Source organism: Sorghum bicolor, chromosome 7, assembly GCF_000003195.3.
Source record: "Sorghum bicolor cultivar BTx623 chromosome 7, Sorghum_bicolor_NCBIv3, whole genome shotgun sequence".
NCBI classification, from domain to species: domain Eukaryota; kingdom Viridiplantae; phylum Streptophyta; class Magnoliopsida; order Poales; family Poaceae; genus Sorghum; species Sorghum bicolor.
In genome coordinates, this window is record NC_012876.2 from 9,085,974 (window position 1) to 9,104,279 (window position 18,306).

Genomic DNA, 18,306 nt, shown 5'->3' on the forward strand with positions numbered 1-18,306 from the left:
GCTGCCTTGGGCAGAATACATGTACAACACGGCGTACCAGTCCTCGCTCCGGGACACCCTGTTCAGGGTGGTGTATGGCAAGCACCCTCCGTCCATCCGTTCGTATGAGGAGGGTGACACCCGGGTGGCAGCAGTGGCCAAGACGATGGCTGAGCGCGAGGCCTTCCTGGAAGATGTACGCCATCGCCTGGAGCAAGCTCAGGCCATCCAGAAGCGGTTCTACGACAACAAACACCGCGCCGTGACCTATGACGTCGGGGACTAGGTTCTGCTGCGCCTCCGCAACCGGCCAGTAGCTTCTATGTCCTTGGCGCCGAAGGGGAAGATGCAGCCCAGGTTCTTTGGGCCTTCTCAGGTCACTGAAGTCATCAACGAAGCTGCTATTCGACTGGCCCTCCCACCCCAGGCCAAGATACATGATGTGTTCCATGTGGGGCTCCTGAAGAAATGGGTGGGCACGCCACCAACCTCCACTCCAGCGCTGCCTGAGCTGTTGCACGGTGCAGTGGTACCCGAGCCAGAGCGCGTGGTTCGCTCACGCCTCGCCCGGGGCGTCAAACAGGTGCTGGTGCGCTGGAAGGGACAGCCGGCGTCGGCTGCTACGTGGGAAGATTGGAAGGAGTTCGTCGTCAAGCACCCCTCATTTCAGCTCGAGGACGAGCTGCAGGTCGAGGGGGGGAGAGATGTCATGTGGGGCCTCCCCTACACGCGTCGCAGATGCGCGAGGGATCAGAGGCGCGCAGCTGAGCGCGCAGCAGGCAGGGCCACGCCCGATCTTCAGGAGGAAGGAAAGGGAAATAGTGGCTAAGATAGGAAAGAGAATTAGTTGGGATATTAGAGGAGATCCTTAATTATAGGAGATAGTTTCCTTCTGTTTCGCATAACAGGCTATTAAGCCTTGTATCCGGCTGTAGCCGAGGAATCAATCAAGAAATCTACCGTAAACTCTCTTCTCTCCCTACCGTACTCAAGCCTTCGGGAGAGGGGCAAAACCTCACCGGAGAAGACGGACCAAGGCTACGATCTACGTAGCCGAGGGCCTCCTACCCTCGATACTCAGGCTCTTGACAACATGTCCTAATAGGAACAGACACATTATGATTCACCTAGGCCCTGATAAATGTGATTCAGAGGGCACGTAGGAAGACCTTGATTCTGCTACGCCAATGTTGCTCGATGCAAAATTTGGAACAAAAGTGCAGTCAGGTGTGGCATCTAAGCTCTTCACGCCTTCCAACACCTTGGCGACTGTGGACATCAAGGGCCTTGCACAGCTATCAACCTGCAAGCACCACATTGCAAGCTTCATTGTTTGCATGACCTCCTCCATGTGGGATTTCATATCATTGCTGCTACTGTCCACCAAATCAGACACCTGACCCGACCTAGCCTTCTCTTGAAGCAGGCTTATCAAGTGGACGCTCCCCTCGGGCTGCGATTCATCCAAATTCTCTCGACCACAAATGATTTCGATCATCACAATCCCAAAGCTGTAGATGTCAGCCTTCTCAGTGATTTTTGAGCCCAGCCATTCGGGTGCTAGATAACCACGTGTTCCTCGCATTCGAGTCATCACTTTGCTCTGATCCCTGTTTATCATCTTCGAAAGCCCGAAATCTGAGAGCTTTGCATTGAATTCATCATCCAGGAGAATATTTTGTGGCTTGATGTCTAAATGTGCAATCTTTTCCTTGCATTCTTCATGAAGGAAAGCCAACCCCCTAGCAACAGCAATGATGATGTTACGTCTAGTTCTCCAAGAAAGAGTGAAAACTGGGCTTGTGTGAAAAATCCATTTGTCCAGTGAGCCATTTGACAAGTACCCGTAGACAAGGAGTTTATGTGATTTCTCAGCACAAAAACCTACTAACCTAACAAGGTTACGGTGATGCATTCTACCAATCGTCTTGACCTCTGCCAAGAACTCTTCTGTTCCTTGCTCGACACCCTCCAAGCGCTTGACAGCAATGGTTTCCTTGCCTATCCTGCCTTTGAAGACCGACCCAAAACCGCCATGTCCTAGCTTCATAGAAAAGTTGCTGGTAGCTACCTTCAACTCATCGAAGGAGAAACGCTTTGGTGTCCCAAGTATGACATCAAAGAGAAGTTCCTCATCTTTCTTGCGCCTTTTCCATATGACAGCACAAACAAATATTGTCATTAGAGAAAACCCTGCGGCTGTGCAGCTGGCAACAATAATCACCATCCTTTTCTCTGGGGGGCTATCTTGTATCTTTACAAATGCTGAAAAATGATTTGATGAATCATCTGCAAACAAAATTAGCATCTTCTCTGATAACAACAGGCAGTGACCAACATCTGTACCCGAATCATTCTGAAAAATCACTACCTGGCAAGAGCAGTTCATTAGACAAGATTGCTTGCAATCATATTCTGAATAGCCTGAAGCAGCCAGTTTTGAAAAGGAACTGTTACTGAAGTAAGAAATGTTGTTCAGTGGTATGAGCTTGTGGTCATGAGCATGTTCGCAGGAGATGCCTGATAAGGGTATGCATCCAGAACCTGGAAGCCGTTCATTTTGGAACCTGAAAGTGCTGAAACTAGGACACGAACATTGCCCACTGTTGCAAACGCCATAATCACCACAGGCCAGCGGGTAATCACAGAAGGCAACCACTGTGCTTAATACATCTAACAACATCCGCGGTGAGTTTTGTTCCTGCATCTCATAAAGCCTCAAGTGCCCGTCAGACTCTAACCTCATGAATTGCAAAGAACTTGCTGACGGTAGTGAGAATATCTTATCTGGGAACCCAAGGCTGCCATTGGCAAATGCGTAACAAGCTGATGATGTAGTAGGAGTCGATGTTGCCGTTGGGTGGAACAACTGTGTGTAAGCTGCTGGCTCAAAATAGTGCCGCAGTCCATTCCCCTCTGCCGACAGATAGAACCTGGAAGACAACCATTTTGGGTTTGAGAGCTTGGCACTAAGCTTCGTTCCACTGCAAAGTGACTGCCCCATGACCAAAGTATCCGTTGGATGGTCGAAAGACTGCCAGACTAAGGAACTATTCTGATCAAAAAGCACAAGGTTTCCTGAAAGATCGAGCCTCATTCCTGCAACTGACTTGTTCTTGGTGGCTGTTGACCATATCAATGTGCCACCATCCTGGAGCAGCAAATCCCCTTCCCCGGTGAAGGTCAAGATGGCGTTCTGACTTACAGGATTGTCTGGGTTGGCAGACCACACGATGGGACCTTGAGGCCCCGAGAGCGCTATGACGAGAATGTATGAATGGCTATCCATGCCATAGAAGCCAAAATAATTAAGTTCCATACAAGAACCCACTATTGTGAAGAACGGGAAGAAAAGTAGTGTCCCCTTGACCTATGGATGTGTTACTACTACCTTCAGCTCTTTGCATAGTGGTAATGATCCAAAAGTTTGGGTTAAACTTTGGTTGGGGAACTACAGGTACAGAGGATGGCAGGGCAAGGATGGAGTGGGGAGAACAAAAGCCAAGGAAGAAAAGAAGGGCCATGGACTTGTTGAAACATTGCATGGTCATTGTTTTTGTGCACCTTTGCATGCAGTCAACTCCGCTGAACTGATCCTAGATAGCACATTTGATTTATCTGGAGAGAATCACACTATGTGAAAAAAGCTTAAATTCGCATGTCATGTATAAGAACTATTAAACATGCGTCTGTAATAAGAATTAACACAGACGTCTGTTGAATCACAAGCGTCTGTAATAAGAGTCTCAATAAACACACGTCTCTGATTATCATGAACACAGACGCGCATTGCACAGGCGAAAATTACAGACGTTTGTTTGGTGTACACGTCTGCAATATTCTTATCTCAGACGTGCGTTTAAAGAGGTGTCTGTCCTATTGTTTTGGAGCTGTGGGCCTCTAGCCGAATTGGGCCTGTTTGAGTTGGGCCTAGTGTCCAGTTGATATTCTTTTATACTAGACATTTTGTATCATAATAGGAACAGTCCCAAAACCTTCTTTTAGTCTCTAGTAATTATATAAAGAAAAAGGTCTACATAATCCCCCAAACTATCTAAGGTGGAATACTTCATCCCCCAAAGTATAAAAACGGATATTCTACCCCTGAACTTTCAAAACCGATCAAATAACCCCCTAAAGTGGTTTTAGAGGATGATTTTGTCTTTTTCTTTTTTATTTATTTCCGCTGAATCTTTGAAAAAACATAATAAATCACAGAAAAATCATAAAATGAAAAATTCAATTTTGTTGGACTTATGATGAGTAGATCTACACAATGAATATATAATATGGTATACTTTAGTACAAAGTTTTTGTTGTATATTTAAATCTATATTTTTCTATAATTAAAAAGAATAATTCATATATGTAGTTCCTATGGTTCAATTGTGGTAAATTTTTTATGGTGGGCTCATTATTGTATGCCTGAACTATGGTAAAAGTTTTGTATCCATTGGATCAAGTATAATTTAGTTATAGATTTATTTAACTTTATTCTTGTTAAATCTATGCTTTATCTATAACTATAACTAAGTTATATGTGATCCAATGAGTATAAAATTTTTACCATAGTTCAAGCATACAATAATGAGCCTACCATAAAAATTTTACCACAATTGGTCCATAGGAACTACATATATGAATTATTCTAATTAATTATATACCTACTGCTAATTTCAAATTTGTCGCTTACAATTATTAATAGTATTTAAACTACGTTCTATAAACTTTAAACTATCACATTATAAACTTTGTAGTAATAGAATTGGAACTTTTACACCTAATTTTAAAACCTTTATACGTACTATCTCATTTTAAACTTTTTAGTGACATGCTATGAACTTTATACACTCTTGAACTAAAATATTTTTGTTATATTGCATGCTTTTATTTGTAAGGAAAACCTTATATCTTTTGGCTACTGGTCGTGTTTTGCAGGGCCTTGACTTGAACACAACGGTTATCCGCTTGGGCGAGATTAGAGAGAGGATCTCCAAATTCATTCTGGAGTGGATCATCTACCCAGATGGTCCGTTTCATGACCCTGCTGGTGGCCTCATGAACAATAGTTATATTGATGATCACAACAACAATAGTTATATTGATGATCTGTGATGCTATTGTAAGGGTGCATTTGTCCTAGCTAGCTGCTCCTATGCATATATGCATAATTGTGTACGTACTGTTAATTGTGTAAACAACTGAAAATTTGAACTTTGTGTTGACATATTTGAAAATTTGAACTTAATTTAGTTGATTTGTGTTGTGTTGATGTATTATGGGCGAGTTTGGATTATATGCGAACAGTACTTTTTTTTGGTGATTATCAGCTTGTACAGACGTGTGTTATTAACACGCGTCAGTAATAAAGATTGTACACAGACGAGCGTTATTTTACCACAGACACTTGTAAGTACAGCGTGTCTCTAACAAATTGCAATTACAGACGCTTACATGCACGTCTGTAATAAATCCTTATTACAGACGTAGTATTGCAGACGCTCCTTGGAGCGTCTGTGAAATACCTGAACACACGTCTGTAATAACCTTTTTTCACATAGTGTCACAGCCCACAGAATCCACCTTGCTTGCAAAATCTTCACTATCTATATACAAAGTTGAAGAGACGTCACTTAGTAGGAGCAAAAGCATAGGGGATGCAGAGACAAAAAAAATTGAGAGAAGCAGTTAAACAGCATAAACAGAAGGATAAAGGCTGTACCTTGTCAAAGACTAATACTTAATTTCTCTCCTATTGGAGGTCCTGAAACAAAGATTGACATGAGAATCGATGAGGACAACAATTGTGGAGTGGTTGTCTGGTACTCTGGTGATATGTGAAACCCCATCTGTCTCTCACGTTTTAAAGAGCATCAAACTCAACCAGAAAAATGCAGGCATGAATCTTCTCCACGCGCATGGAAGTCTACATGCAGGACAGGAAAGAAAGGAAAAATAAGCAGAATAAGCCCTTTGATCTACAGTCCAATATGTCGACTCTTCAGAGTCAGACTTGGACGACGACTCTCCAATCTGTGAGCAGGACTAGTTGTTGCTACAACTGTCCTGTCCTGTACCTTTCTAGCATCAATCAAGGGTGAGTAGGTCAAGATGGCGCCCGGGCTTACAGGATTGTCTGGGTTGGCAGACCACACCGATGGGACCTTGAGGCCCCGAGAGCGCTATGACGAGAATGAATGAATGGCTATCCATGGTATAGAAGCCAAAATAAGTTCCATACAAGAACCCACTATTGTGAAGAACGGGAAGAAAAGTAGTGTCCCCTTGACCTATGGATGTGTTACTACTACTTTCAGCTCTTTGCATAGTGGAAATGATCCAAAAGTTTGGGTTAAACTTTGGTTGGGGAACTACAGGTACAGAGGATGGCAGGGCAAGGATGGAGCGGGGAGAACAAAAGCCAAGGAAGAAAAGAAGGGCCATGGACTTGTTGAAACATTGCATGGTCATTGTTTTTGTGCTTAAGATAATCACCGATAACCTTTGCATGCAGTCAACTCTGCTGAACTGATCCTAGATAGCACATCTGATTTATCTGGAGAGAATCACAGCCCACAGAATCCACCTTGCTTGCAAAATCTTCCCTATCTATATACAAAGTTGAACATACGTCACTTAGTAGGAGCAAAAGCATAGGGGATGCACAGCCAAAAGAAAAAAGCCGTTAGACAGCATAAACAGAAGGACAAAGGATGTACTTCGTGAAAGACTAAACTTTATTTCTCTCCTTCGGGAGTCCTGAAAGAAAGATTGACATGAGAATCGATGAGAACAATAATACAGTGGTTGTCTGGTACTCTGGTGATATGTGAAACTGAAACCCCATCTGTCTCTCACGCTTTAAAGAGCATCAAACTCAAACCAGAAAAATGTGTTAGAATAAGTCCATGAGCTGGCTAACTTTAGAAGGTAGACTAATAGATGGATTAGTATCATTCATGGCATGATCCAAGGAGTTGGGATGGCAACTACCGATGACGGACATGCAGTGATTTTCCCTTTCTATTTTTATCCATGTAATCTCTTATGTATAGCAAATAAAGGTCATGAGAAAAGCTGTCGCTTACAGCACCAAATTCATCGTGTCCACTGCGTCTCGTGTCTGTTCACCACCTCGCCGGAATTCTAACAATTGGCATCGGAGCCGGTTCTCCATCGTCGTCCTGGCGTCCACGTCGCCATCGAAAATGAAGTCGACGAACGACGGCGACGATGAGAAGAAGGGCAAGTCCTCGCGATCGCCGCAGCGACACCGTGGCCGCTCCCACAGCCGCCGCCGCTCCGGCTCGCGCGTCGTTGAGCGCGTTATCGAGCGCTCGTCCGCGAACGTCGCCTGGCCGATGCTCACACGGACGAACTACTCGGAGTGGGCGCTTGTGATGCAGGTGAACTTCCAGACTCTTAGGGTCTGGGATGTCGTCGAGGTCGGGATCGACGAAGACGCCGACGAAGATGAGTACCAGCAAGACCGCCAGGCCATGGCGGATCTCCTACGCTCGGTTCCATCCAAGATGTGGGCGACGCTTGCCCGTAAGCAGACCGTCCAGGAGGCGTGGGACGCCGTCAAGGTGCTCCGGATTGGCGACGACCGCGCGCGCGACGCCAGCGCGCAGCAGCTCCGCCGCGAGTTCGGCGCACTCATCTTCAAGGAGGGCGAGACCGTCTCCGAGTTCGGCATCCGCATCTCGACGCTCGCCACCAACCTTCGCACCCTCGGCGACAACATCACGGACGCCGAAGTGGTAAAGAAACTACTGCAGGTTGTCCTTGATCGCCTGTCCCAGGCAGCCGTCTCCCTCGAGATGTTCCTCGATCTGAACAAGGTTTCGATCGAGGAAGTCATCGGGCGCCTGCGTGTCTTCGAGGAACGCGGCAAACCCAAGGAGATCACCGACGCCATGGGACGCCTCATGCTCTGCGAAGAGGATTGGGAGGCGCGTCGCAAAGCCCGACGCGAGCAGGAGAGCTCCGGGGGCAGCTCGTCTTCTGGCAACCGCAGGAAGCGCCGCGGACGCGGACGCGGACGTGGTGGTGAAGGCTCCACACCGTGGGATGGCCGCAACGGTCAGACCACGGGCTTTGGCGGAGGCAGGCCACCACGCGGCACCCGCTGCGACAGTTGCGGCAAGACGGGCCACTGGACCCGAGACTGTCGTGGGAAGAAAAAGGCCGCGGCTCACGTGGCCCAGGCTGAAGAGGAAGAGCGGGCCCTGATGTTCGTCGAGGAGATCTCGTCAGCCGCGTCTTTCCCCCGAACCACAGCGCCGCCGTCCGATGTCGCTCTGCATCAGCACATCCACCTTGTCGAGCCGAAGGCCACCCTCCACCTCAGCGAAGAGGACAAGGGGGCCGTGGGACCGCGCCGCTGGGTGCTCGACACCGGGGCGACGAACCATATGACGGGGACCCGGAGCGTCTTCGCCGAGCTCGACACCGTTGTCACAGGATCCGTCCGATTCGGAGACGGGTCTGTGGTCGCCATCGAAGGCAAAGGCACGGTCCTCTTCGCCTGCAAGACTGGTGAGCACCGCCGGCTGGAGGGGGTCTACTATATCCCGCGGCTCACCACCAACATCGTGAGCCTCGGGCAAATGGACGAGGATGGCTACAAGGTCGACATGGAGGCAGGAGTGTTGCGTCTCTACGACGTGCAGCGCCAACTGCTGGCGAAGGTGAATCGGTCGCCCAGTCGTCTCTACCTCCTCGACATGACCATCGCTGCTCCGGTGTGCCTCTTGGCGAGAGTCAGCGACTTGGCGTGGCGCTGGCATGAGCGCTACGGCCACCTCAACTTCCAGGCGCTGCGGAAGCTGGGGCGTGAGGACATGGTGCGTGGACTGCCTGTCATTGATCATGTCGAGCAGGTATGTGAAGATTGTGCTCTCGCCAAGCAGAAGCGCACGTCGTTCCCCAAGGCGGCCAAGTATCGGGCGCAAGAGCAGCTAGAGCTGGTCCACGGCGACCTCTGCGGCCCGTTCTCGCCACCGACGCCGGCCGGCAACGCCTACTTCCTGCTGCTCGTCGACGACATGAGCCGCTATATGTGGCTCACACTCCTGCGCTCCAAGGCGGACGCGCCGACGGCCATCGTGACATTCCAGGCGCGCGTTGAACGCGAGTCTGGAAGAAAGCTGAAGGTGCTCCGTACTGACAACGGAGGAGAATTTACCTCTGTTACGTTTGGTGAGTATTGTGCAGGAGAAGGCATCCAGCGACACTACTCGGCGCCGTACACGCCACAGCAAAACGGCGTCGTCGAACGGCGCAACCAGATGATCGTGGGGACAGCGCGGAGCATCCTGCGCGCCCGCGGCATGCCAGGCCACTACTGGGGCGAGGCAGTGCACACCACTGTCTTCCTGCTGAACCGGGCGCCCACCAGCGCGCTCGACGGCATGACGCCGTACCAAGCTTGGCATGGAAAGAAGCCGTCTGTGCACTTTCTGAAGGTGTTCGGATGTGTGGCCTACATCAAGAAGACTCGTCCACACCTCGGAAAGCTTGACGACCGTGGTGTCAAGGTCGTGTTCATCGGCTATCAAGACGGCTCCAAGGCGTACCGCTTCTACGACCTCGTCGCCGAGCGAGTACACGTCTCCCGCGACTCCATTTTCGCCGAGAGCGAACGCTGGGACTGGGGAGCCTCTTCGGGCGAGGACAGCAAGGTCCCCTTCACCATCGCAGACCACTATGTACTGGAGCGCCGGGAGCAGCCGACGTCCGAACACCAGGGCTCGCCAGCGCACTCGTCGTGTCCAAGCGCAAGGTGTCCCCAGGGCACGCCACAGCATTCCACGGCGAGGCCAGCGTCTTCAACTGCACCAAGTCCACTGCAGACCGAGCAGATGCCCTCGACACCAGTGCACGCTAGAACGGGCATCGAGTTCGCGACACCGCTCACCACCGATCCAAACCTCGACGCCGACGACGACGAGGGAGAGGTGCACAGGTACCGGACGCTCGACAACATCCTTGGCTCGGATGCAGCGCCCGGGCTAGCGCACCGCGACGACGTGGAGGCCGAACTCCACAACATCAGTCACGCTGTGACTGTGGAGGAGCCTAGATCGGTGAAGGAAGCGGAAGGCGATCCTAGCTGGGTCGTGCGATGGAGGAGGAGATGCAGTCGATCCACGACAACAAGACATGGTCGCTGGTCGAGCTCCCGCGTGGACACCGCGCCATCGGCTTGAAGTGGGTCTACAAGGTGAAGCGCGACGAGAACGGCGGCATCGTCAAGTACAAAGCGCGCCTTGTCGCCAAAGGATATGTGCAGCGCCCCGGCATCGACTTCGAAGAGGTGTACGCTCCTGTTGCATGACTGGAGTCTGTGCGACTGGTGCTCGCCATTGCTGCACACTACGGCTGGGGCGTCCACCACATGGACGTCAAGTCTGCATTCTTGAATGGCGAGCTCCAGGAGGAGGTCTACGTCCAGCAGCCCCCTGGTTTTGTCAACAACAAGCACAAGCACAAGGTGCTGCGCCTTCATAAGGCGCTCTACGGGCTTCGCCAGGCGCCACGAGCTTGGAACCACAAGCTCGACGCCGAGCTGCTCGGCATCGGTTTCACGCGCTGCGTCAACGAACACGGCATATACACCCGCGGGAGCGGGGCACAACGCCTGATCGTGGGCGTCTACGTAGACGACCTCATCATCACCGGAGGAGATGACGACGCCGTGGGAAGTTTCAAGGGACAGATGCTGCGCACGTTCCGTATGAGCGATCTCGGGCTCCTCTCCTACTACTTGGGGCTCGAAGTCACTCAAGGCGCACAAGGCATCACGCTGCGCCAGGGAGCCTACGCCACCAAGATCCTCAAGAAGGCTGGGCTGGCCGGCTGCAATGCAAGCACCACGCCCATGGAGATGAAGCTGAAGCTCGAGAAGGAGGGAATGACGCCAACCGTCGACGCCACGGAGTACCGCAGCCTCATTGGGAGCTTGAGGTATCTGTGCAACTCAAGGCCGGATTTGGCATACTCCGTTGGCTACCTCAGCAGGTTCATGGAAGCACCACGACAAGAACATCTTGCTGCTGTGAAGCGCGTGCTTCGCTATGTGGCCGGCACGGTGCACTGGGGTGTGCACTATCACCCGGCAGGCAGCAAGGGAGCGCAGCCCGTGTTGCTAGGATACTCCGACAGCGACCTTGCGGGCGACATCAACGACCGGAAGAGCACGAGTGGGCTCGTCTTCTTCCTCGCTGGCGGACCGGTTGCCTGGCAATCGGCAAAACAGAAGGTGGTCGCTCTATTGTCTTGCGAGGCCGAATACATCGCGGCTGCAGCTGCTACATGCGAAGCAGTTTGGCTGGCGCGGTTGCTAGCCGAGCTCGTTGGAGGGGCGGTTCATACGCCCAAGCTCAAGGTGGACAACAAGTCCGCCATCGCTTTGATGAAGAACCCTGTGCATCACGACCGGAGCAAACACATCGACGTGAAGTTTCACTTCATCCGGGAGTGCTGCGACAGGAAGTTGATCGACGTCGAGTTCGTGGGCACTGAGCTGCAACTAGGTGACCTGCTCACAAAGGCACTTGGACGCACTCGATTTCATGAGCTTCGTAGTTTGATCGGCATGAAGAAATTAGTCTAGTTGCTCTAGGACTTAGGAGGAGAATGTTATAATAAGTCCATGAGCTGGCTAACTTTAGAAGGTAGACTAATAGATGGATTAGTATCATTCATGGCATGATCCAAGGAGTTGGGATGGCAACTACCGATGACGGACATGCAGTGATTTTCCCTTTCTATTTTTATCCATGTAATCTCTTATATATAGCAAATAAAGGTCATGAGAAAAGCTGTCGCTTACAGCACTAAATTCATCGTGTCCACTGCGTCTCGTGTCTGTTCACCACCTCGCCGGAATTCTAACAAAATGCAGACATGAGTCTTCTCCACGTGCACGGAAGTCTACATGCAAGACATGAGTCCCTTTGATCTGCAGTCCAATATGTCGGCTTTTCAGAGTCAGACTTGGACGACGACTCTCCAATCAGTGAGCAGGACTAGTTGTTGCTACAACTGTCCTGTCCTGTCCTGTACCTTTCTAGCATCAATCAAGGGTGAGTAGGTCACTATGCCAACAGATTTGAGTAGTCACAATCAGAATATCGTAACGCAGCCGGAGTCCGCTGTTTGTTGAAGCAATGCTTCAAACACCCTGACAGTGACAGTATACTCTGCTACTTTGCTCTAATAAATCGCATCTTTCTGGTAAGAATTAAGATAGTAGCAGCAGTAGTATGTGGAATAACACTAGAATTGTAGAAGAAGCAGTCCACGCAAGTATGTAGTAGTACTCACTTTATCTGGTCTGGTTTTCACCGCTTATTAATGGGATCACCGGATCGAAAGGGCCGGCAGCACTCTGCAGCAGGAGGGAAGAAGTAGAGGGGCGAATGGAGCAGCGTCTGTGATTCCAGTCAGATAGACAGACGATGCGAGCAGAGGAAGGGGAAAGTGAACGGCGGTCCAGCACTCCAGCTCCAGCGCACTCCGCCGGCCGTCGAGGTGGTGGACGATTGATTAGGCAAAGGCGGGCCGCGGGCGTCGGCGGCTCGGCGCTACAGAGGTGGCTCCCAACTAAAATGCACGATCCTCTCAATATCATTTTACTCCTTAGGCCTTGGTAAAATTTTTTAGCATTTGGATACTTAGCACTTTCATTTGTATTTGGTAATTATTGTTCAATTATAGACTAAGTAGACTCAAAAAAATTATCCTAAATTACATGTAAAAAGTTGTAATTAATTTTTATTTTTATATATATTTAATACTTCATGCATGCCACGGCACATACATGTAAAAAGTATAATTAATTTTTATTTTCATATATAATTTTTCAAGATTCTTCTTCACATCGAATCTTACGGCACATACATGAAGCACTAAATATAGATGAAAATAAAAACTAACTGCATAGTTTACTTGTAAATCGTGAGATAAATCTTTTAAGTATAGTTAGTCTTTGATTGGACAATAATTGTCAAATAAAAACGAAAGTGCTACGGTACCGAAAACAAGAAAATTCGGAACTAAACAATACCTAAAACAAATTCACGCGCGGTAAAACAAATTCACGCCAAGTCACAAGACTGCCGGCCTCCAATCCCGCGTGGTGGACCAAGCGCGGTGGACACCTTGGCGTGCGCGGTGGGCCGGCGTGGCCGCCGCAGGCTCCGCCGCGGGCGACGCGGAGGTGGGAGCTCGCCCTCCTGGTTTCCAAGGAGTACGCCGGGCTCTGGAAGGCGACCGCGACCGCGAGCGTGCGTCTCGTCGTGGTGGCGCTCCCGCCGGCATCCGTGGCGGCGGCAGCAACGTTGGGGAGCACCGGACCGGACGCGACGGCTGGTCAATGTAGGCAGGCGTCCTCGGTGCCGGCGACTTGGCAGGGTAGGGTAGGAGATGGAGGTGGAGACTGGAGGTGGGTTTGGAAACGGGGGTGAGGTAATGGGAGGCGACGGCCTTGGCCTTGGGCCTGTGCGCCGCGGTGCCGGCGTTGCCATTGGCCTCGGAGAGCGCGGTGGCAACGACGCAGCCGGCGCTGGCGTTGGGGAGCGCCGCGGGGCGGCGGCGGCGGCGGCTGGGCGTGGCCACGGCGGCGTCCACCACTGTGGGTGCCATCCTTGCTACCGGTGGGTCCATGAGCGGCCTGGTGATCGATGGCGAGAGAGCGAGACGGCGAGAGCTGAACGGAAGCAGCTGAAACCAACAGCAGGCGGTGGATGGGTGCGAGTTGCAGATTAGCTTGCTTTGCTTCCTCGTCTGTAGTCTGTAGAAGGAGATGAAACTATTTATGGTCTTTGCACGTATCCATGTACGTGCATTTCGATCTTTCACCATCTCACGGCTTTGTGTATTTTACATGCCTCCGATTCAAGCTGGGTATAAGAGGATCTGTTTTTGCTAACATGGTCTTGTTTAGTTCACCCTGAAAACCAAAAAGTTTTTCAAGATTTTCCGTCGCATCGAATCTTACAGCATATGTATAGAGCATTAAATATAGACGAAAACTAAAACTAATCACACAGTTTACCTGTAAATCGCGAGACGAATCTTTTGATCCTAGTTAGGTCATGTTTGGTTCCACTAATTAAATTTTAGCTAGCTAAACTTTAGTCACTTTTGTAGGTAAAGTTCCAAACACATTGACTAAAAAGGAGCTAAAATAGTTTAGTTCCATTAGTCATCCGAGAGTAGCTAAAATAATTTTAGCTAGCTAAAATTTAGTTGGTGGAACCAAACAGGGCCTTAGTCTATAATTGGATAATATTTACCGCAAACAAACAAAAGTGCTACAATAGCAAAATCCAAAATATTTTCACAGGCCCAATTCTAGGTAAATGTTAGACTTTTTTGTTTTGAATTCAAACTTGGCTCTCACGGCCTAGTATTAAAAGACCTTTGCTCAGTCAAATCATGAGCCAACACACTACTTACAAATTCAGGGAGGGAATCATTCCAAACTGAGGATTGATCTGGATCCCAACTCATAGCAATTCTAGTAATTCCGTGCGCAAACGAGTTACAAGATTCAAAGAGAACTCCTCCAGCTGCTAAGTCTCTGGAGTTTGAAGTGATTGCTTCTCGAAGTCGGCTTGAATCTGTCTCTAGCTCGACTCTTGATATACAGAGCAAACAAGCACGCCATCGTCTCCGTTGCTAAAGCATCCAGGTCTGGGTTAATATTCACTGCACCAGCTAACAACGGCACTCCATTATGGGCCTTGTTTAGTTCACCCTAAAATTCAAAAACTTTCTCAAATTCTTTGACATGGCGAATCTTGCGGCACTATAGGTAAAAAAATAACTAACTATACAGTTTGACTGTAATTTAAAAATGAATCTTTTGAGCCTAGTCAATCCATATTGAATAATCTATACCTATCTATAAAGAGCTAAAATTTCAGTCTGTCCTTTTTTTTCTGCCTGCTGTCACGTCCGGACTCTCCTCCAGCCACGCGCTGACCGTCACGTGATGAGTGGCACAGGGCCCACCTTGGTGCAGCCGTGCCGCGTGGTGGGGACCTTGGCAGGCGCGGGCGGGCGGGTCATCTGTGCCACTCATCACGTGACGGTCAGCGCGTGGCTGGAGGAGAGTCCGGACGCGACAACAGGCAGAAAAAAAAGGCAGACTGAAATTTTAGCTCTTTATAGATAGGTATAGATATTTGGAGCATTAAATTTAAATAAAAATAAAAATTTATTGTATAGTCTATCTGTAATTTACAAGACGAATTTTTTGAGATTATCAAATACAAACGAAAGTGCTACAGTAGCAAAATCAAAAAAATTTGAGAACTAAACAAGTCCGGAGTACAGAATATACCACACAGGCCACTTCGTGGCTGGTCGGCATCATCTCACCTGCATTAACTTTGTTGTGGAACATCCGCCGTTTCCATAATAAAATCACAGTTCGGAGGCATAGATCAGGCCTCCCAAGGATGGTATGAACAAAGCCTTCCGACGTTTGTATTTTCAGAAGCTTTCCCCGTATCTCCTAAAGTTGCAGCTCCTTCCATATATAATATTGCCGAATCAGTTTACATTTCAAAAAACAATGGAATCTTTATCCATTCGCAGACACACTCACCTTGTATCAAGGTCGATGTTACGCCTCTTAATGTTCAGCGACCCGATCATAACGATAGAACTTTCTTTTCTTGTTGCTAGAACCTGCAAATTGGGCAGCTGTCCAATTTACACCACAGATTTTAACTTGATATTTGGATGGTTAAAAATTGACAACTGCACAAGTTTGCAAACTATAGCTTGCTTCTATAATCATGATTGCAGTATCAATACAACACAGGCTCATGCATATGTTAATATGGTATATGTATTCCTGTTGCAACGCACGACATTTATTTAGTCACTACTATAAAGAACAACCAGCCTTCTATTCTGAATTCGAGTCACATTGTGAGTCAAATCACTAGCAACCAGAACTATAGCATTGGCAGTAGGGGACGACTAAGGATGCTCCTTGGGCCAGATTGACCCCCTTGACACAAAAGGCAAAACCTAGTCAATTATTCAAACATGATATTATTTTTTGAACGGTGTAACTTGGATACACGCGTGCGAAAAAATCGAGAAAATAGGTGCGACATCACCATAGGTCCATTCACCTCAAACATGATGTTATAACTATACAATATCAGGCAACCCATAAATCAATCTCCCGAACTTGACTAGTGAGTCTTACCTAAGCCCTTTAACCCATTCCAAAGACCCTTCGCCCTAGTGAAAAGAAAATTTCTCACTCGGTTAGGTTCTTTCCACAAGGGCGCCAAAAACGGTGTGGCTGCTGGTTTCAATACTACTTCGGAATCCGGATTTCAAGCACGAATTGCCATTGTGTATGATAATCATAGGGCGCACACTGGCATAGAGAGAAAAACTCTCTTCTTTTTCACCTATGGTTCCTACATTAAAAACCTAATTGACCTTGTTTTGTCTCAACCGCTTAAGTGAGCTGTGTTCTAAGTTTGAGAGAACTTGTGATAACCCAACGCTTATGTAAGCTTTGTTCTTAAAAAAACTTGGAAGCCCTGATTCCTATCCATCACCTCCCTAAACCTTAACGTGAGCCTTGTCAATTGCCTGCAATTTCTTCATATTGCAACACTCATGTTGATAAACCAGGTAGAAATCTCCCAACCCTAATCTCAATAGTGAAATTACCTGAAAACTAGTCAACAAATCTTACGAAAATCTCTAATCAACTCAAGTCAACTTAATTGACTCATTCGATCAAGATCCAAAACATAATATGGAAGGCACTCTCCAAGCTCAAGTGGTGTTTATCGACATCTATGATTGGTAGTCACTTCCCAATTTGAATTCTTCATCTTAATAAAAAAATTCAGGCTCTTGATGTTCTCTCAAACCATTTTGAAATGACCAGTTAAGATAGGAGAGTTAGCGAGGTTCTATCGGACCATCCATTAAAATACTAAATCAGCCAGAATACAAACTAATGAGCTGTCTCTCCTCCACCTCCTTGGCCCTACATGTCAGCTCCAAATAGACATCTCTAAGACACCGGAACCAACCCCTCTCACCCACCCACTCTCCCACTCTCATCTCTCCCTCTCTTCCTCTCTCTAGAAGGAAGAAACCAAGAACAAGAAAAGAAGAATAAATGGAAGCATGTTGGCAACACATTAGCATTCTTTGGGGTCTTGTTGCAAGTTCCTTCCAAATTATAGTTCAAGCCAAGCAACATTTCTCAAAGTCCCTTCTTTATAGAATTCTTCATCGTTGATGCCTGAAAAGTTCTTTTGATTCATAGAGACACCACTTGGATGAGGAAGCTAGGCTTCACGCTTATAGATTTAGCGACTAAAAAAACCAGGTTTTCTCTCCATGCTAAGTCTCTTTGCTTAAGCTCTTGCTTCGTTGTTGTGCAGTTTTGTTTTTTTCTCCTCCTTCTTCCGTTCGTTGTACAGTTGCTTGTTTAGTGGTTTTACTTAGGCCTTGTTTAGATGTATTTTTTTGGATTTTGACACTGTAGCACTTCCGTTTGTATTTGACAAACATTGTCCAATCATAGACTAACTAGACTTAAAAGATTCGTCTCACGATTTATAGGTAAACAGTGCAATTAGGTTTTTATCTATATTTAACGCTTCATGCATGTGCCGTAAGATTCGATGTGATGGAGAATCTTATAAACTTTTGAGTTTTCAAGTGCATCTAAACAGGCCCTTAATAAAATAGTATATTAGGGGCTTTTCTTGTTGTGTTTATGGTTAAAAATTTCTTCTAAATTATAAGTTATTCTGACTTTTTAAGAGATATACACTATATTTAGATACATAGCTTTTAGTGTAGAAAAACATATAATTTGGAATAAAGGAAGTGCACATTTGAACTCATTTATCAATGATTTAGCTATTACCATGCAAATTCATGAAAAATGTCACAAATAACATTGTGTTGCATATATAGCAAATGTACCTAATAAAATTGCATTAGTGAATCCTACATCCTCAAAATCCTTTTTTGCCTAGTCTAGAATCTGCACAACACTCCGGCCAGAGAAACTCATGCACAAAAATTTGATTAGTTCACTAGTGATTAGTGAAGCTACACATGAAATAAACTCAGAAATAAGATCATCAACAAGAATGCTTAGAAAATATTGGTACTAGGAATGCTCATTAGCAAATAATTGATGGGCCAAGAACTTTCTGTGACAGACTTCGTGGCTATAGAACCCACCTTTTTTTATCGGTGTTAAACTGGTATTGGTATCGTCACTCTCACCTCATCTATGCATGTATAGCC

The 18,306-nt window shown here is 47.5% G+C and overlaps 1 protein-coding gene across 1 annotated transcript; it reads right to left on the minus strand.

The window, feature by feature from the left end:
* Nucleotides 1,103–6,306, minus strand: LOC8072158 (G-type lectin S-receptor-like serine/threonine-protein kinase SD2-5). Its single transcript, XM_002445181.2, has 2 exons — nt 6,144–6,306; nt 1,103–3,219 (listed from the first exon to the last, which is right to left on the minus strand). Exons 1-2 carry the CDS (start codon nt 6,304–6,306, stop codon nt 1,103–1,105), a joined length of 2,280 nt encoding a protein of 759 aa, XP_002445226.2.

Coding starts and splice junctions, on each gene's coding strand:
- LOC8072158 (XM_002445181.2), bottom strand. CDS start 6,306: ATGCAAAGAGCTGAAAGTAGTAGTAACACATCCATAGGTCAAGGGGAC. Junction 3,220..6,143: donor AGCGCTCTCGGGGCCTCAAG/GTCCCATCGGTG, acceptor CGGGGCCTCAAG/GTCCCATCGTGTGGTCTGCC.